We start from the raw sequence: 21,600 nt of genomic DNA, 5'->3' as shown, positions 1-21,600 counted from the left end.
CCCCAAGACAAATATTCAGTAATGCCGTGTCACTATTTCATTCCTTGAATTATACAGGTTCTGATTTCCTACCTGTTTTAGGCTCAGATAAGAGAGCTTTCCTGAGAGTTTACAGGTAAATGGAGACAAAAATGCATTCTACAAGTTACCTGGGTTATATTTTGGAGAAGCTCAATCTGTATATGTAAAGTTTTTGGGAAGGAGAGAGGGCTATGTGTTTTGGCTGATAGGGTTTTTTGCTATTTACAAATCTGTTCTCTCTCTCTCTACAAATGTTGTGCAAAGTGATCTCTTTTTTTTTTTTATCTGTATCCCTCCACTTGGTTCTGAACACTGCGCAGAAACACAAGAAGTCCTTGTTCTTTCACAAGATAAAACCAGTATTGCTTGATTTAATTAACTTCATTTCCTCCTCAGGCTGCTGAAATTGCCCTGCTTTTGCCCTTACCGCTTACTTTTACTCATAACTTTCCTAATGAAGGAGAGATAAAGAATGACTAGGGCTCTCCAGAGAAGAGAAATTTCTATTTTATCTTAAGTTTTGCCTAACCTTTCTAAAAGGTCACATCACCTCTGCTATCTGCTTACCAAATATAATTTTTAGATTGCCAAAATGAAGTGTCTCAATGGCTTTTTCTTTTGAAACTTTTAGTGATATGCTAGAGATTGATATAGCACCTTTACTGAACAAAAAAGCCAATGACTTTTTCAGGTTCTGAACTAGATTTAGATAGAGGACTGAAGACTAGTACCGAGACTAAATTTCCTTTTAAAAGATGAATGATGTTATTTCATATTAAATAACTCCAAAAGTAAACACATCTGACTAGGCTCTGTAAACTGGACATCTGGTGTGAGAATTAACCCCTGCTCTGTTTTTAAATTACTTTCTTTGATCTGTCTCTATAAGAAACTGCAGTCACTAACAAGCTTGTTTCTTAGTGCTTTTAATAACTTTGAACTTCAGCACTGGGAATAGTAGGTATGTTACTGTACAGTTGAATTTATTCATCTATGATTAAGGCTTTGAGAAACAATGTAAAGCATTTCTTTTTAGTGTTTCTCTTTGGATTTGTCTTTAAACAGTGAACAATTTAACTCCTTTCATTTTTAGCAAAAAAAAAAAAAAAAAAGCATTTGATAATAAAGTTTGGTTAAATCAATTGGCCAGATTATGATAATTAACTATTCACATCTTGCCTGTTCATTGATACAAAATCAGCTGTCAGGAAGTGACTGTTGTAGCGGTCAAATGTATGAAAATGCATTCCTACGTGCAAGTTACTTTGTTAATTCCAAGCAGTTCTCCTGTGAAGTATGGTGTTTGCATTGTGCTATGCATTTGAGGGGGGAATGGAAGCCCTGCCTTTCACATCAGCTTTTATTGAAATAGAAGGAGGGATGTCATATAGGAAAAATGGTAAAAATGCTTTCTAAAGAAGACTTATTAAACGACACTAGCATATCTAAACATAATTTTTTCCTTAAAGATTTCAGAAAAAAAGACAGTCATCTGTAGTATTCTGTAATTCTAGTACATGTAGTGTCCCTGATCTAACATGTTCTCTGTTTTACCATTTCTAGTACTCTTACAGCAACATGCTTGATAGATGTCCGGTGGCAGGCCAGTCTGACTCAAGCCTTTTGAAAGTTCTGAGTGTTGCTCTTCGCCTGACTTGCCTTATTCCCGCACTTGTATTCCAAACAGAAATGAGTGCAATTGAGGCCTGACAAATGTTTTCCAAAAGATAAGGGAATATGCATGCTGGACTATTTGCATAAGCATGACTGTTTCTGAATAGCTTCAGAGTAAATTCTATTTGGAGTGATTGAAATTGGCTAATAGAACAGCTGCCAAAAAAAAAAAAGAGCTGTATTTCATGGCAATGACTTCTGTTTATGAGGATAAGGCTTTGGCACTGGGGATCATGTTCATTTAAAAAACAGTTTTGACTCTTACCTCACTGTCATATTTTTATTATCAAAAAAAATTTTCAAGATTGCAGGTTTTCCTACTGTTTAGGTGTACCAAAGGGATTTACTTTTTTTTAAGTATTACTCCCTAGTACTTTGGGTTGTGTGGTGAACACATCCGTTTTGATACTGCATACAGAGTGGGGAAAAAAGCAATGTGTCCTAAATTAACAAAAAAAAAAAAGGGCAAAAAAAAACTTCGGAAGATGTCGAGGCGAAGGAGACTCCACCACCTCTCTGGGCAACCTGTTCCAATGCTCAGTCACCCTCACAGTGAAGAAGTTTTTCCTCAGATTCAGATGGAACTTCTCGTGGTTCAGTTTCTGCCCATTGCCTCTTGTCCTGTCACTGGGCACCACGGAGAAGAGGCTGGCCTCATCCTCTTGACACTCCCCCTTCAGATACTTGTACACGTTGATGAGATCCCCTCTCAATCTTCTCTTCTCCAGGCTGAACAGGCCCAGCTCTTGCAGTCTTCCTTCATAGGAGAGGTGCTCCAGCCCTCTAATCATCTTGGTAGCCCTCCGCTGGACTCTCTCCAGTAGTGCCATGTCTCTCTTGTACTGGGGAGCCCAGAACTGGACATAGTACTCCAGGTGAGGCCTCCCCAGGGCTGAGTAGAGGGGCAGGATCACCTCCCTCGACCTGCTGGCAACACTCTGCCTAATGCACCCCAAAATAGGCACTTTTTAAATTCCACATCTTTTAATGACGTTTCAGTGTATGATTATCCCTCTAAAGAATAAAGACTAACCATTTTCTAACTGAGACTATAAAAGCCAGTAAGTGTTAATTGTAGGAAAAAAAAGAAATGGCAGGAACTGGATTGACTCTTTAAGCCAGTGCACAGTGGAATAGGAGCAGGGCTGCAGGCAGCTGTGAGGCTGAGGGCAGATAATAGTTGTCCTCCTCTCTCTGAACACCAGTTACCCAAGGTGGCTGCTGGTTACCAAGGGATGCTGCTATGCTCCCTGAGGAGTTTCTTTCTTTCCCCTATCCAAAATAGAAATTTTGGATGGAAGTTCAGTTTCTTATGGGGTACCATTTCTTTCCTGGCCTGGAAGAAGTCAAATGCGTAGTGTATTCATTGTTTCTGACACATTTCTGCTGTTTCATTGTGTGACATAGAGCCATAGATTTGCTTTGCAGAGCAATTGAAGAAAAGTAAGCAAATTTTTTTTTTTTTAACTTTTAATGGAAGGAAGAAGTCTTTTCTTTTTCTTTTCGCTTCTTTTTTTTTTTCTTGGAAAACAAATGGCCTACAGGAGGGTCTCTTCATTTTCCAAGATACTGCAGGAAGTATCTAGGCACAAAATTGTCTTTTCTGAGTGAAGAGGGTGAAGAAGATTTCTTCATTTTTGCCTTGCAGAAGAAGTGGCCATCACAGCAGAGGTATGTCTCTTACCTCAGTTTTAGTCCTCTCCAACTTAGGTCCTGATTTACAAATGCTGTCTCCTTCTGAAGCAAATCTGCCTCCTCATGGTTTTGTTAGCATTGTGACGAAGAGGAGTACTTTCTGGACTCTGGGAAGCAGAATTCTGTTTGTTTATGTAATTGCAGTAAGCATTCATGTGTCTGTCCAACGTTATTAATCAAGGCCACCTCTCTGGAGTTAGAATGACTCAGGAATAAGATTGGGTCCTTCCTCTTTATCGTGGAAGGCCAAACTTATGCGTGAGGGGAAAAAAAATCCTAGAAAAATACTAAAAAAAAAATATGGTAATTCACTGATAAAGAGAAAATGAATTACCTAGGAACAGGCAGATTCAGTAGAGTAGGTACTGAAGGAATCCAGTAAGACTTCAAGAGGATCCAACCAGTCAGTGAAAGAGATTTTAAGATGCTAATATAGCAAGGCATTTTGGGGTCATCACTGGTTTCTTCAGAGACAGAGTAAATTAACTTAAAGGCGGTATGACTTCTGTATCCGCACACACCTGTGCAAGTGCACACATGCAGCTTCCATTTTACGTCTTTAGAACGGAGAAGTCCCTTCCTTCCCTAGCGTGGCATGTCTAATGATGCAGGCTCTCTGCGTACTTTTTAGGAATATTGCTCTTAAATGTGTGCAGTTTGTGAAAGAAGATATAGTAATATCAGAGCAGATTGCTGTTCCATATTAAATTCCCAGTCTGAATCTTTTTTTTTTTTTTATTTACCAAATGTATTTTTGGTCATTACAACAGAAAGAATGTGTACAGTAGATGATAATAAGCTTTATGGATGACACTAAAGCTGGCAGATTTTCCTGAGTGATCAAAGAGCCAACATATTTGCTAAATTGTTTTGACTTTGCTGAATTTCTCACCTTATTGCTAAGTGAAATATTTGCATTTGAGAATTGGAGGGAGGGGGAAAATGAAATGGAATTTCACCAAAAATGAAACCAGCTTACTTTAGCATCTTTGAGACAAGTGAGCTGTCTTACTGAATTTTCCATTCTTACCTGCAAAGGATGCACCTCTGTGATTCCTGAGAGTTGAGTATGAAATTGGAAATTGAAAATTAATTTAGTTTGGAGAAACCTAATTTAGACACTAGTATATTCATTCAGTAACAAAATAGTTGAGGGCAGAGTAAGGTAACTGGTGAGAGGTCTGCCGTGGTCTAACGTAAAGGAGTAGTATAATGATTTTAAATAAAGTCACTTAGGAATTTAGAAGTATATTTAGGAAGTGAGCCCCATTCAACACTGGTTAGTACAGTTATATTGTAGTTCAAAACAGTTATGCTCAAATTTTATTACGTAGATATCCTCAAATTTTAGTGCACTTGATGCTGCCAGTATGCTCTGCAAAGATGCATGGTCTGTATCCTAATTACCTTCAAGGAAATAACGTAAGAAAAAAAATCCAATTTATTATCTGTCACTGAGTTTGTGTCATTTTCCTTTCTCCTTTTGTAGCTGTATGTTGCTGTTAACGAAATGTGTGCTTGGCTTCCGTTTGAGTACAGGGACAGCTTTCCAAGTTATTTTTATTAGATATCTTCTTTATTCATTAATCCCAAATTCCTCTGGACCTTCTGGAGGCTCGGATAAAGTAAAGCTCTTCTTTTATGCTGCTGTAAACTGTGTTATTGACTTGAGCTATGCAGTGCTTAAGTCACTTGGAGAAGTAGTAGTGAATTTACTTTTTCTGCATTGCTCTAATGATGTTACCCAGCCAATAGCTACTTAGGCTTATATTTTAAATGTTCATTAATTTGTAATTTCATTGCACAGTATTTAGCAAGAGTTCCTCTCAAGTAAATTTATCCTTTTATTTGCTTTTACAATGAACATTTTTTACCTTCCATCTGCGGACATTGTGTGTGTTACAAACTTTGAAAATTACTGTAAATCAACTGCTTGACTTAAATGTTATTTCTGTGAATTGCTTAATTTTCAGATTTTTACATATATATATTTAGATTAAATGTTTTTAATGCATATGTATGTGTACAAACACTATATTTGATTTCATAGTTTTATATGGTGTCTGTTATTGAATAATAAACTTTGGATATAGTTTGCAGCAGTGTAATGGTTAACTATGCTCTATGCACATAGCTGTGCCCTTTTTCAGGGGGTAGGGAGTTGCTAATATATTTTTATGGGAATTAATAATTATTTTAGGCAGGAGGAAAATTGGTTCCGCTCCAAATAGCGTTTTGCCTAGGAAGCACTGAATGTGAAAAAGGGTGGGTTCTCTTTTGTGAAAAAAGCACTCTTAACACTGAGTGGTCATCTTCTGTTGCTTGAAAAGAATATATTGTTGGCCTTATTCTGAAAAAAAATAAACAGAATTTCCTCTGTGAAGCATTTACATTGTGACATGTTAAAACCCAGAAGACTGATTTGCATAATCAGAAACATAAATGTTCTGCATAAAACTAATTTAAAGCTTTTCCATTTAAATAATGCTTGTGAATTTATACATACAGATCTTTTTCTATAGTCACTCTTAATAGTGAGCAGGGAGTTAAATGCTCTAATTATGTTGTTTGTAGTTGTTTATAATCTGCTTTACTACATAGTTCTGATAAACATTATTAAGTTTTGAAAGATTCATTTGAAAAACTTGAGTACTGACGCTCGTGGAAAAGTCATTCACAACCTCTTTTATTATAAACATATTTCTTAAGCATTTGCAAAAACAAATTAGCTTGTTAGGAATGTATGAAGTCCTTTCGTTTTGCTTAAATATTTCAGAGGATGAAGTTAGATGGAGTTGTTCCCAAACTATTTTATTTGAATACTACCAAAAAATCATGACAAGTTAATTGCAAATTCATTAGTGTTGGTACTTGTCCTCATATCTATATTGTAAAAGCTAAATTATTTTAGCCAGGCAGTACAGGTGTTCCGTGTTATTTGTACATTCTGAATGCCAACTGTTTTGCAACAAATTAATTACTAGCCAAAAAATAACTCTCAAACTGATTGCCAAACAAATCTGAATAACAAATAATGGAAGACTGCTGTACCTGAGTGAAAAATTTCTGAATAGAAGCACAAAATTTATTAAAAGAAGCAAAAATGAAAGAATGATGTAATAAAGAAATAAAATTGACTGCAATTATAATGCTGTTGCATAAAATTAAGCTTATGCATTATTAAAATTACTTGGAGTGGCTAAGAAAAGTGGTAAGTAATTTTTTTCTTTTTTTTTTTTTTAATACCCTCAGGGTGGGATTCCCTAAAAATGAGTCAATCTGTAATAAAAATAGAGGAAATAGTCTTGTTGCTTAGTCCTTATGCTGTATGGCACTGAATGATTTTAATACAGCTGACAGTTTACCTGTTCTGTCAGACACTTAAATCTAGGGAGAAGCAGATTTTTAGTTCAGGATGTTATTTCCATATGCTGGTACCTATGAGTAGGTACATTCATATCTGCAAGTAATTTCTGGTTGGATGTTGTATAGGTTAAATATATGCACTATCATACCTGCTCTCCCACATAAACAAGGAATTGTTTTATATGTTTGGAGTGTACAAATGTATGTTCTGTACAGTTAATATCTTCTTTTATAAGGTGGAAGCTCACATTCCTATTCTTGAATTTTGATAGTGTCTTTTTTAAAAAGACCTTTTTCTTTCTTTTTTATTGTTACTATCTTAAAGTTCTGAAGTAAAATCAAGCTGTAACTTAAGAAAGTACTGCTTGTGGCTTGGTGGCTCTGAAGACAACCAGAGATGCTGAGGGTTTTGATTCTGAAATAAAGCCCCCTGACATTAAACAGAAAGGTCAAATCAGTCATTAGTGAAATGAACACTCAATCTATAAATAGTAGTGTTTTTTACAACATTCAAGAGTGAAGGAAAATGACAAGGATAATCGGAAGCAAACATAGAGCAGAATATATACAGCTATACTTTCTTGTAATTTCCTAGCAGTACTACTAAGAAAAAGGAATATTGGAAGTAGAGTTGCTAATACTATCTACCCTAGGAAGATAGTCTGAAGTTCTGCAGTTGGCCTGCAGTCTTTTAAGCTATCTCTCTTCCTCCAGGTTGAACTTTTTCTAACCTTCAGTTGTACTTGCCTAGCAATTTTCACAAACTGAAGTGGGAGACGAACTGGTTTAGTACTTGATAACTTTTTTTTTTTCTTAACCTAGTGTTTGGTTTCTCTGGAGCAAGGATTTGAAACATCCTTCCTGAAAGACAGGAAGATCTTTTTGAACAGGCTTTTACTGTTCTAATATAAACCCATCCAAATGTAGCCAGTTTGGAACATGTTTTAGAAATATCCTCTGTATTTCTTCCTAACTGCTAGTAGTGCCTTTCCAAAGTATCTATCTATATTGAGCATACCACAGCCAGGGAGTGACACAGCCTTCCCTTCCATTGCAACCCTAGACTATTGCCAGTGTTTGGATACTTAACTGAGAACAGGGAGCAAAAGCAGAGGTGGCACACCCGGAAGGGGGAGGAATAGACATCGGTAGGTGGGAAAAAATCTGGCCTGGAGGTAGGGAATTTAGAAGGAAGGAGTGAAAAGCAAACCCGTGGTGAATAGCTGCAAGAAGAGGATGTTACCAGATGGATTAGAAGTCACCAGAGGAGGCTCTAGGAGTTTGTGGGATAAGAGAACCACAGTCGCGTAAGACTGGGATGAGAGGAGCCAAGGATTGTCTGTGTGAAAAATATTGTGGGATAAGGATTGGGAACGGACCTGCTATTGGGAGTAGGGCTGTTTAGTTAGCAATCATGCATGCCCACTCTAGGTGCCTGGTTTCTGAGACCCCGTGGAAGAATGGCATGCTTCTGGTGCCTGAGATAGGTCACCAAAAACTTAGTAGTTGCATAGCTTTCCATTAGAGATATTACACAGAAATGATTGGAAATGGATCTAGCTGACTTAGGACGTGGCTGTGCCGTATTTAAAGTATTGTTGCAGTGTAGGTGGACGTATCTGGGCTGGTTTTGGTGTTGATACAATGTAGCCATAATGTCATTAAACTCGGGGTAGTCTAGCTGCACAAGTTTTACTTAAATTTCTGGGCAAGTTTTTCAGTCTTCGCAGGGCGTATGTTGCTAGAATATCAAAATTAGCTGTTCCAATTGAAGAATGATGGGTATGATGGTTCCTCTGTAATACCTTTTTAGGTTACTGGAAGCTTGTAGCGCGGTTCTGGCATATTATACCCTTTTTCAAGCTGAATCATGAATTTCGAATGATCTCCATTTCTGTTTTCATAAGAATGTATGTGATGTGATGTGATATATTCATTGCTGAGAAGTAGTAGAGACTGGCCAGCAGTATTTTGTCACTGCACCAATGAACTCAAATTAAAGAAAAGCCAAATTTGCTCACCAACTCGTTTTTTAGGGGAAGTAAGACTGTGACTAAAACGCTCATGCAGTGCTTTTTTGTGTCACAGCATGTGCCAGTTGTCTTCTGTAATAAGCGTTTGGTTTATAGTTAGGTTGTTTTTCAGTTTTGTGGATCTAAAATACTGGGAAAACACCTTGATTCTTTATCTTATTCACAGGCTGTTGAATTTTGTTTATGAACTTTCCTATCACTTATGTTGTTTTTGTGTTAACCGCTACCTGCTAAATCAAAAATAGCAAAGTGTATTTAAACTTGAGCACACTTCACTTTGCATCCGTTTAGGAGAAACGTTCCCTCTCACACAATAGCGTATTCCTTAGTTCTAGCCGTTTGATCAGGCTTTAGGTGACACGTTTCAGGAAACGTGCCCGAATCTGACATAAGGTCCTTCCTCTATCCCTATTGCCATGGATTTTACTCATCTTTTTACATGTTGTCGTGAACTGAGAGCATAAGAAATGCCCTACAGTCTGGTGGTCTGTCCAGCAACACACTTTGCCTGGCAGCAGCAGTAGGAGAACACTGTTGAGAACGTGGCCAGACTGATTATCTCCTGCTGCGATCTCTGTCTATGGGATTTCTCCAGAACCTACAATTGTAATAGGGTTGTTAGGAGGTACATCCTTTCCTATTACTTTTGGTATCCATTTATGTACCTGTTGTCCTCCGTAATATCACTTGTGTATTTTGTAAGTACTGAAGTTCCTTGAGCTCAGGGTTATTTGAGTGTATAAACGGAGGTTATCAATATGTCACATGGTGCTGTAATTAGGTCCATCAGCTTTTGAGCAGAGCGTATTATCCAGCACTCAGTACTTTATCAGTGCTTTTTAAACTTACAGATCTGTGTGCAAATAGTTTGTTTTCTACAGCTGAAATTGCTACCAGAACTGCCTGCCAAAGGCAACATGACAGCATATGCTTAGAGAAATGACTTTTCAAATTACATTGTAAAAGGTATTTTTACACTGCTTTTGCTGTAAGTAAAGGTTTACTTTTGCTTGCTTTGAAATCTCTGACTTATTCTTTTTCAAAAAGGAAAATTACTTTTAAATATTACACTTTTGATTTCTTGATTTCAGTACAAGGGGAGAGGATTTGCTAACAAAAATAGGCATGAGAGTTTGAGGCACATGGTATGTAAGAAGGCTTAAGAACTAAAAAAAAAAAAAAAAAAAAAAAGAAAAGAAAAGGAGAACAGTTGGCATTAAAATACTAGTCGAATTGGTTCAAATGGTTCTAGAACCAGAGGATGTGTTGCTGTACCTGTATCAATTTGTCCTGTGGGAGATCATGACTCATTGCGTTACCATAGGAGCAGCATGGCGCTAATTCATCTATGCTATTTCTGCAATATAAGCTGCTGTCTTTGCCTGGCATAGCATTGCACTGCACTGGTAAGGTGCAGTGGTAGGCTTGGAGCTGTCTTTGACATGTCCGTGCTGTTGGTTGCACACCATGTATATGCCTCAAGTTAGGAAAAAAGAGAGACAGAAATGTATCAAAGGAGGTGGAAGTCGTTAACTGTGGAGAGTTGTTTTGGGGTCTTTTGGGGGCAGGGGGGGTGAGTGTTTGAGATACTGGTATGTTGCTGAATTTAATCAGCCTTAAGTTGCTGTAGAGGGCATTATTCAGCACGGATCTCTTGCAGACCAGAGAAACAGACTTTAGGTTGCCCCCTCTGAAAACATAGTTCTGTCTTCCTAATTTCAAAGTGTGAAGCAAGTGTGTTTACATTGAAATACCTGGTTTGTACAGTGGCTGAACAAAGACTTTAAGTCTGTAAGCACCTCCCTTTTTTTTTTTTTTAAACATAGTAAACATTTTAGACATCTTAAATTATTGCCTTTCTATTAGCTCTTTGTAGTTTGATTTGCATTTAGTGTCTTGATTTATGCCTCCCACACAGCAGATAGCTAAATGTATTCTTTGTTTTTATTATTAAGCTGGGTGACATCCCAGCCACTGTGGTTTTCTCCTCCAGTTTCTCTCCCCCCTTCCGTCCTCCCCCGCCCCGAGTTGAATGTTTATTTTAAAGCTACTTTTGATTCTGGGCGTAATATCTGAGACTTTATATGCCTGTTGTTCCTTGCCTTCTTATTATTGCAATTGCCCATGCAGTCATATTTCTGAATGTTTCTATATGCTTATTATGACATCAGTTTAAGTTGGGGGGAAAAACAGTTGATGTAATCTGCATCAGACTGAGAAAGGGGAAAAAAAATTTTTTTTTTTTAATATGTAAGAAAAACCCATTGCAAACTTCTTTCATTTGGTTATGTGCTTTCACAAATCAATTGTATATGTGTAACACAGCGTATTTGTTATTGCTCTGTTAAAAGTATTTTACTAGTATTTAAGTGAGCTGGAAGTGGCTGGGTTTCAAGATTAGGGTTAGTATACGTTGCAGTTTACATAGTTGTTGGTGTTCCCCAGTCACACTGGGCAGCTGACTGACCGTGGCCTGTTGTTCAGCTTAGAGCTACAATCTGGAATATTTTTCAAGTACAGTCAAAACATGGCCATTATGTTCTCTGAGGGGCTATAATCTGAGACATTTGCTCTATAAAGCTCCAATAACAAAAGAAAAACCTATATCGCTACTTATGGATACTTTAATTTTTAGTAGTGTTTCTGTGGTTTCCAGTAAATTAAGGACATTCATTTCTCTCCATTCCAAATGATCTACTGTAAGGATATTTGTCCATGGTACCATATTTTGGCATGTGAAGTGTGGTTTTTTTTGTTTTTTTTTTTTCTTTTACACTGAGTTATAGCATGCTGCATTAGAAAAGGTCTTAAAATTAAGAATGACTGTTGAATGGAATTCCATTACATGTTAAATCACTGTCAGGGGCTAATGTCGCTATGTTCTGGTATTTTTATTTTTAAAGGACATTACTTTAACCTTAAATAAATGACTTGCAGGGCTGTGGACTTCATAACATCCCCAACGCAGCTCACTAGCATTTTTCTTTTGTATTTGGATTTTTCTACCCTAGAAGCATAACTGTGGCGCCTAATACTTGATGCATTTATTTGCCCTAGTAATAACCAACTGGTTAGAGCTGGATTTCCAGCATGATAGCACTGGATGAGCTATGTCTTGTGTTGGCGGCTATGCCGTTTTGTCTAATTCTGGGGTAGGGCCATCAAACGTGTATAAGCCTAGTATTAGCGGAGGGAATACCAGGGGAGTGCTCCCCAAGATCTCTCCTTGCCTAGAGGACCAGGCAGGGAGATTGGTTTAGCAGTCAAAGGTAAGAGGTCATGGCTGCACTGCACAAAACTGAGTCAGAGGAGTGGTGGGAAAACCAAGAACCAAAAAGTGCCAACCAAAACGTCTGCTAAGGGTTAGGAAAGGTCAGGCAACTTATTGTGTTTGCCAAGCAAATGCTAGTCATTGCTGCGTAGTTACAGATAATGCTTAAAGTGCCTATTGTGATATAATCTGCGTACATCGTAGCCTATAATGAATTGCAAATGCTAGTACACACTACAACACGGATGTACTGCAACCTACTTGAAATTCTTACTTGAACCTGAAAAACTCTTTTCAAAGATTTAGTGGCATTTTGGCTTGCCACAAAGTGAGTTAAAGCTTTCATTGTTACCATATTTCTCTTCTTTTTCTTGTATTAGGTTTTTAATATTTTTCTGGTTTAGATCTAGTAGTTGTCAGCGATACTGCACAAACTTCCTTCTACGAACAAAGTTAAAAATTAGAAGTTTATAAATGTTTTCTAAGGTGTATCTATGTTACACTTAGAATGTTACGCCGGAGTTCTGACTCTTTCCTCAAAAAATTCCAAAGGATTAATAAAAAATTAAAATTCCAATGAAGCACGTTATCATACTAAGGCTTTTCACGTGTATGCTGTAGATCCAGTTGCCATTGTAGCGTATGGCACCTGGCTGTGAATCCTTGGAATATTTGTTTTACAAAACATCTTTAACGCTTTCTAAGAAAAAAAATTTTTAAATTGTAGTTGTGCATATGAAAAAATAAAAAATAAAAATAGTGCTACTTGTACAGGTTTTGAAGATTGTATATTATATGCTCTCTTAATATACATTTCAGGTATTTGGGGGAATAAAATTAACTAGTATAGCTTTCAGGTTTGGGGGTGGGGATAGGAATCGGTAAGCAGAAATTTTTTTTTTAATAGACAGCAATACGCCTTAGTGTGTCACTGGAAATTGCCTGTACAGCATTCCACCTGCTTATTCAACATACCACCTCAGGGTTAGGCATTACTGTTCAGTTTTAAAAAATCTTCTTTTTCTGCCCACAGAATAATGATTTGTGTTCTAACTCAAATAATGATGTTTTAAACTGGGGGGAGGAAGACAGTGGAAAAGCAGATGAGCGCTTAAATCTAAAAGGATAATTTTTTTTACAGCTTTTCTGAGCACTAAACTTTATTCTTCAAGGTTTTTTCTTTTTACCTCCTTTATAAACCCTTTTTGTCAACTTTTCCCTATATGGGTGTCTTCCTAAATGGTAATGAAAAGTATCAGCTCCTCTTTAGACAGGCATTGTCTGATGAAGCCTCTGAGGCGCTCCTTTGGACTGCTTGACCATGAAGAGAATTTTGTTGTAAAGGAAGCTTGAAATATTCCTCCGTCTGCTTTTCTCCTCCTATCAACAGTGTATCTGTTGCTTAAATCTATATATCCAAAACCTAGAAAAAGGGCGATTAGTGGGGTTTTTCATGGTTTATTGTTGATAGTTTAGTTGTGTTGTTGTTGTTGTTATCGGTTTTTAACTTCAACTTGCTAAAAATGTAATGGCATATGCTTTTTAGGTTTGAGATCTGTTTATATCTTTACTATTAAGAAATGTTGTCTTCTGTGTGCATATATAACATTCCAGCACTTGCTAGTGCACGTGAGGCTAACATATATAACCAATGTAAATGCAGAAGTTGAGTGCAGCAGGTAAGTACAATTATACAGAAGAGTACAAGCGATGAAAATAGATATTTTTAAATCTTACTTAATACTTAGGCATCTAAAACATCACTGGAATGTAAGTATAAGTTATGAAATATATGCAGTATGTATATTTTACATATGAATTTTGTAATGTAGTATCTTTATAGAGTGAGTTAAATATTTTTGTATGTAGTCTAATGTGAAATGTTTTATTTCTCTTATGTTTGTGTTTGCAGATTTGTTCCTTACTACGTTATCAGATTCCCAGAACATTCAATTTGAAACATGGATAAATAAGGTAAGGGGAAAAGCAAAGTAACCCTTCTGTTAGCATATAATATCTTAAAAAACATAGGAGGCTATCTAGCATTCCTGGGTTTAGGAATGAGTGAAAATGATGTTAGTAGATACTGACTGCACTATTGCATTCAGTCTGCAGAATATCACTGGAGGAGGTTGTTTACTCAGCATATATTCCTCTGAAGTTTTTTTAGGATGACTACTGAGTATACCAATCAGCCGATGGTCGTAACATGATAACAGGACTCATGATACGTCATCAGATGCTTTAAGAGGTTACTAATGCTTAGTCAGCATGACGGCTTATGAAGAAATGACTGACCAGATTTTTCATTCTCGTTGTGTGTCAAAGATTTGATTTCTTTGAGTAAGTTTTTTCAGAACTGTGACTTCAGGTCTTGAGTATGATTTTGTGGGGCAGAAGTTTAAAAATCTCGCTTCTGACCTTCAGATTATTTATTATAGTTATGCTTGGGAACCTCCTGAGAGTCCTATGTTACCCAAATACAACTCAAGAAATTATTAAAACACTAAACAAAAAAACTGAGGTAGCTGTCTTCTTACTGACTGCTCAAAAGTTTTGTGCCAGAGTGTAGCAATCAACTACACCTTCACAAATGGCTGGATAGTATCTGGAACCAGAAATAATGACAGCGGGATTTTTTTTGTTTGATTTGGTTTTTGGTTTTTTAATTATTATTATTGTCCTGTTGTATTACTCAGCCTGTAGAAATGGCCAAGATCAGTGAAGAATCTCAGTGTTTATATCAGATAGTAATGTAAGTTGATTTAAAACTAAGTACATCCTTTATACTAAGTTTGCTATCCAAAAGGACTATAGTTAAGAGTCTTAGCATATGCCTATGTTAAAGTTTACCTTTTTGTTTTAGTAGAAAATGATTAATGTAGTGTTTCTTATTAGCTGAGAAATTGATTTTTGAGGCTCTGTTTACCTGGAAATTTAAAAATCACCTGTTTTTTGTTTCTCAGCTGCCAGGTTGTCTTCAAATAGAACTTTTTAGCCAAAAGTAATAAGAGCTATGCTAGAGAGTTAAAAGAATAAATAAATAAATAAATAGAACTGTTTATCATAAATCTTGTATTTTTAAGTTTTATGCAGACTTAAAAATGAACAATTTTTTTACATTGAGGAATTTTATTATTGAGCGATTCAGCATCAGCAACAGCATAAGGCATTTAACTTCTGTCTCCTGTAGTTTTTTAAATTTTCCTACAAATTTTAGATTTTCCAAATGTATATGTTCTGAATGTATTCCTACATAATACAATTAGAATACATAGATTCATTCTTTCTAAAGAAAGAATGAATCTTATGCTTTGGAATCATTCAGCCCAGTAAAATATATCTCTTAAATTTATTTTAGAATTCTCTAGTGTACACATATCAATCTTAAAAGACCTTCACTGGTCAATTGAAAGCTACTAAATCTCTCTGCAAAGCTAGGCAAAGTAATTGCCTTCACTTATGTACTATAAAATGCTTCTGAAATATTTACCCTTATGATATCCTTTTCTTCTGGTCAGTTGAGCACAGGGCCTAGTCTTCTTTACTGCATGGAGATGATTTGCATGAATAAAGATTACGAGCTCAAGCCTGCAGTCAGATAATTCTTTTGGAGCTTATAACCATATACACCATTTTCTTCTAAAGTGGTAAATATGTTTCTGCATCAATATGGTTTATTAATTCATTTAAAAAATTAACTATTTTAGAATAGACATATTGAGCATGAAAAAGAGGTGTTGCATCAAGAGGTGTACTGTTGAAGCTTTGTTTGTTTTCCATTTACATGCCTCTTTGAAACTTGCCTGTAAATATTGCCCAAGAGACTACAGCCTTTTTTTTTTTTTTTTTTTTTCCCTCCCAACTAAGTCATTGTAAACTATATGCCAAGGTTAAAATATGTAGTCAAACATTCAGGGAAAATCTGTTTCCAAAGATGCATCTTCAACAGCATTGAAGACTACAAACTGAATATGACATGAGCAAGCAATATGGGTAATTATAGATAATCCAGAAAATAGCGTCGTCTATCTGACTGAAATCTAATCGTTCCTGAGAAACAAGCTCTTTAGGGAGGTTATTCATAGCATTTCAGTTAAAGGGAAAGCTGAATTCTATAAGAGAAGATAACAACGAACTCAAAATACTGCTGATTTTTGTGTCCTTTTGCCATTAAAAATGTTGAAAATCTCAGGATTATCACAGCACTCAGTTGGGAGCATGTGTTCTCATCAGCAGAGCGCTGCAACGGCGGACTGGCAGGAGTGCAGGAGTATCTTGCAGATGTTAGTAGGGGTATATTGCATAGATCTCCTGCAAGGAAAGGGGAGCCTTATTCTTGAATGACTGCATTAGCCTTAGAAGCTAAATGTAGAAGAGATAGGGGTTTAAAAAAACTGAATGCTTTTAGGTAGAATCACTGAGAAGCATATATAGTGAGGAAGAAGTGCTCTCAAACCTTAGGGAAAGGTAAGATCATGCAGTGAGCAACTGTGGCTCCTGCCAGGTTCAGCGCAGATAAAGTTGGGTGGATAACAGCCCAGACGTATTTCTAATGACTCCTGGCATCCTGTGGCATGTCCATCTAGAGCCACCTGTGGATTTGCCTCACCAGTGGTATCTGATGACCCCCTTTCCTTCAGCCTGCATATGTATGAGCGTTCAAATACAACAATGAAAAAGTCAGTAGTTGGCACGAAAACAAGAACGTTTTGTTGTTACCTTGTCACTTACAAAGCACCCAGGCTAAAAGTCAATTAATGGATTGCTGACTGTTTCTTTGTTTCCATTATTTTATAACTTACAATGACTTTATGTATTCTTGTGTGCATAGGATTTTATATGGGCTAATTGCAGTGACTAGAAAAGCGGGCCTTGAGTCATCTTATTTGTTTAAGAAACTAAACTTAAATGGATTTGTTCCACAGTTGCAATCCCTTTCTACGATGAATAAGGATCCTGCACTCCTCTTCAGTCTTTCTGATGAAGTATTGGAAAATGTCTTCTGCATACCTAGCTTTTGATTAGAACAAGACCTAAACCAGACCTAAAGTAAAATCAAGTTATTTCCAAATGAAAAAGTAAAATCAGAATCTATTTTTAATGTGTGCATATATGTATGTTTTTATTTATATATGCATACATATATATGTAGTGATACTTATATAAAATTACATTTCACTATATCTAAAATATGTTAGTATTCATAATCATTGAATTATGATTTAAATTATGCTGTTGAAATAACCCAATCTCTTCCTATTAACAGAGCAACATATGTGGATATTTGTATCTGAATATGATTGCTAGTAGACTTCCATAGGATTCCACAAAAGATTAGAATCCAACAATTCAATCCTAGTTTTCAAAAGGTGTATTTTTTTCCATAGCTGGAATGTCTCTTTATTACCTACTTAATCCCCTTTATTTATGTTTATTATCTGTAATTCAAGAGTCAAACTTTATCACTTTGTCTACAGTTCAGTTATTCTATCATTTTTTTATCCTGTTGCTAGGATGGGAACTTCTCTAGAACGAGAAAAAGTAAGGACAAACCTGAAGGCATGCAGGTTGTTGGACAGTCTGTGTTTGCAGATTTTGGTGAGTTTTATTTTCCTGAACTACTTGCAGCGTGAGTGTTTCTCTTTAATAATTTGGTTAGCTATTCTAAATCAAAGAACAAAGAAATAAAAATGTTTGGTGATAAAGCTATTCTGTTCTCTTTCTCATTCTCTCTCCCTTCCTCCCTCCCTCCCTTCCTCTTTTTTTTTTTTTTTAATTATTACTATTAGATCTGTGTGAGTGTAGATCTTAAAATATCTGGAAGTAATTTATTAACAAGTTCAGCTTAATTCAACTTTGGCTATTCCAGTGAATTCTGTATCACATATGTCTAATTTTTGAGCACCACAATCGAGGACATTTATGGTTGCTTTGAGGCATAGTACGATGTCAAAAGGCATAGTACAATGTCAAACCTATTTTTGTCAGACATATAAATGCTTTCTTTTTTTCATGATTTTTTTCCCTAAACAAGCAAACTTGCATTTACTGCACAAGTGTTTTCCTAAAACAATTTTTTCAGAAAATATTATTTGAGTCAATGTTCATAAATTCTTTATTTGCCCAAATTAATAAGGCCAAAGTGTAAATGAATTAAAATGACTTGTATAAAGATTTATGCAACATGATAAAATATTAATGATTTTAATTGAAAATTCTGGAAAGCTTTGGGTAAGTGTTAGTGACAGCCTAGATATGTCTATTATAATGCACTTTTTCAGTGAGTTGTGGCTTACCAATGTCTATGCCATTTCATGGGCAAAAAGAAATGGTGATTTTTCTAGTCCCAAAAATCCGTTTTTTCCTGTACACTAAAATAAGAATTTTACCACGCAAATAAAAGCGCTGCAAGGTTGATTCTGCTGACAGTGTTGAAAGTAAATGACTTCTTAAATGGCTAATTTATGATATTTATACATCACACTTGTTAATTGCCAGATTGAGCCTGCCTTCAAACACTGTCAAGTGGTAACCTTGTTACATCATTTTGTTTTTAAGAAATTGTGACATTTATTAAAGAGCCAGACTCCATATTAGAATCTGATTCTGTTGTTCTATGCTGCCACTTAAGAATTTGCATAACACTTTGAGCAGGGCTGTTGCCTGGCCTTTAGCTAAAGAACCCCTCTGCTGAACAGTTGGCTTACATTAGTCCCTTTTATAGCAGCTATGGATGCGTTTAGAGATCTATAGTAAACAAAGTAGGGTAGAAGTGGAAAGAGGATAGAGATTCTTCCATGAAGTGTTTAACATGTTTTGTAAAATCCTTCAAAGTTGGAGGGTTAATTACTGTTTAAACTGTCTACAAATATAAACATTTGTGTATTTAATATACAAAGGAAAGAACACTTCCAGTTTTTGCAATTAAAAACATTTTAAATATATTGGAGATTTTGTAACCATTTTCCAAGCTGATGTTCTGAATAATGTGTGTTAATACATACTAAGTATAGACCAGATTTTATTTTAGAGATGGCAATATGACAAGCAATCTTTATGTAGGATTTTTTTCATCTGTGTGTTAGGTAGCTAATGAGCCTAAATGATACGTATTTCTAAACATCTACCATAATTAATGGGATTTTAATAAACCCTGGGATATCTTCGCAAAGAAAAATGGAACTATTAAACATTTAAGAAAAGTTAAAATTTTGAAAAATGTGAATACATTGAATGGCATTCCTAAAAAAGTATTTTTATGAGCATTTTTTAAAGAAGTTCTGATCATCTCATTGCTGGAAAACTGAGAGCGCATTTACATTGCTTACATTAAGCTTAACTTAATGGCTAAGTAATGCACAATTGCAAATTATTGAAATTAAGGAGGAGGAAAATAAAAATTTGAAACGGTTCTTTGGGTGTGTGTGAATTGGAAACAAAAAATATATTCAAATGTTTTGAGGAGCGTCTGAAACTTCAGCTGGTGTGCACGACAGCGCAGCAGAACCGCAGCGCGGCACGCCGTCGTTGGGTACAGCCCAGGGTGCGAAGTAGGTGGCGGCGGGGATAGCAGCCCCTGCCGCTTCGCTAGCCCTTGTTTCCAAGTGCCATCGCCGACTGTTTCGTACCCTGCGCTGCTAACTGTCAGCAGCCTCGTAGATGAAGCATCAGAGTGAGCTGATAGCGGAGCAATTTTTCTAATAGGAATTATTATGATGGAAGGGAATGCGTGCAGGGACTTCAGAAACGCACACAAATAAATATAGGGGGACAGCATATATGGCAAAGAGGAGAGATAGGCAGAAAATCATCAGTGGGACGAGATGCTGGCTTTTCAGCGGATGGCTTCTTGGAAATGGTTTTCCTGAAAGATCTCAGCCACTCCATCTATGTGTGAACACCCAACATAAATCCTCATGCTGTAAGAGGGTCTTACTCCCTCTTCCTGCACGATTACTTTCTTGTGGTCATTTTTATCTTTCACAGATGAATCCAGATCAGTCAGGTCACTCCAGGGTGAAGGGAGGAAAGTGGTTTATGGTCTTTCTGCCCACCTGCCCCTCAAGGGTGGCACGTGTTTAGAGATATCTCTCACTGTGTAGATTTTCATGAAACTTGTAGAAGTACTGTTCTTGAAACAGCTCTGCCTCTTTCAGACTAGGCTGAAATGAGCTGGTGTTTTCAAAATCATTAGGGAAGACGAAGAGATACAAGCCTTTTTGGGGTATGAAACCATGCTTTCTTGGGACGTAGGTAAATTTTACAAGGATAATTTATTTCTTAAGATCTTTCTGTGGCTGAGCACAGTAATGTCCTTTATTCAATTCTAATTAGCATGCAGAAATTAAGAGTAAAGAGATTTGATGCACGGACTCCAATTTACAAAGTGCTTAAAAGACAACTTTGAAACACGGAAGAGACATTCCAAATATTAAATATAAATATTTAGAATGAATGTTTCTTGTCTTTTATGTTGGAAAATGATTCTCTGGTATGGCTTGTCGTCTGTTTAGCTGCAGAGCTGGAGGTTCGTATGGGAAGAGTGGAGCAGATACCGTGTATCTCTGTTTCTAGAAGTAGAGTTCTTTAATTGAAATTATGCGTGTAAGGAGTAGATTGGCTTTCTACAGCAGAGTCTAATTGCAGGACAAAGGAAGGAAGAAGGTTTAAAATTGTTCTTTCTGGACTTTCAAGTAAGGATTGGATGTGACAGCTTGTAGACGGCGATCTTGGCAATAGAAGATAATTGATAGAGAGGTTTGAATGTCTGTGTGTGGAAGATAAGGAAAAAAAAATTAGCATCTGTAATTAGGTCTGAAGGAACAAATGTGACAGAAGCTTTGTATTGGTTGTGAACTGCTGCATCCATGCTGGAAATGTTTTGATGAAGGAAGATAGATATAAAGAGATTTCTGGCTTTAATGAAGGAAAGGAGGTATTGAATGCACTTGGGGGGGCTTTTTTTTGTTTGAGCCTTGTTTTGAATCGGGCTTTACGGTTGCCTACATCTTCCCATCTTAAGTTTCTGATATATGTTTTAACTTTGCTAAACATGTAAAAAGAATGCTATACATATAAATTTTCTGTAGAGGAACAAAGTTTACTCTGACAGTTATGGAAGTAACTTTGTAACTTTATTTCAAACTTGCTGCTTGAGTGCTGTATGATTTTAATATTCAATTCATCTTTCTTCTGTTCTAAAAGTGGGTAAGAAATTGAGTAGTGCATCAGTAGCTCTCTGTAAGAAAGTCCATACAATAATCAATGGGAAGAAAAAGTTTTAATGCAAAGGAGGATCTTAGTTGAATTCTGTTAGTTTTGATTCTAGTGATTTTTTTGTTCTACACCGATCTAACAATAAGGAGGTAAAATCCCACATTCCTAACATACCACTATATCAGAATAATTACTTTTACCTACTATACAATATCTGTGCGTATGTAGATACTTCAAAAGATAGGCATTTATTATAGAGGCTCTGCTTGTTGTGTACTGAAGTTAAAGAAAATCCCTTACTGGAAACGATTTGTCAGACTT

At 36.3% G+C, this 21,600-nt stretch overlaps 1 protein-coding gene across 1 annotated transcript in view; it reads left to right on the top strand.

The window, feature by feature from the left end:
• The window catches only part of ITFG1 (integrin alpha FG-GAP repeat containing 1), a 107,367-nt gene that overhangs the window by 22,928 nt on the left and 62,839 nt on the right, over positions 1-21,600 (top strand). Inside the window, exons 7-8 of the mRNA XM_068955975.1 lie at positions 13,973-14,034; positions 17,577-17,661. Coding sequence (XP_068812076.1) covers positions 13,973-14,034; positions 17,577-17,661 — 147 coding nt within the window. The remainder of the gene's footprint in view (positions 1-13,972; positions 14,035-17,576; positions 17,662-21,600) is intronic.

Source organism: Struthio camelus, chromosome 10 (genome assembly GCF_040807025.1).
Source record: "Struthio camelus isolate bStrCam1 chromosome 10, bStrCam1.hap1, whole genome shotgun sequence".
In the NCBI taxonomy this organism is placed as follows: Eukaryota; Metazoa; Chordata; class Aves; order Struthioniformes; family Struthionidae; genus Struthio; species Struthio camelus.
Note: the sequence above shows the minus strand (reverse complement) of the source record. Positions and strands in the feature narration are given on the sequence as shown.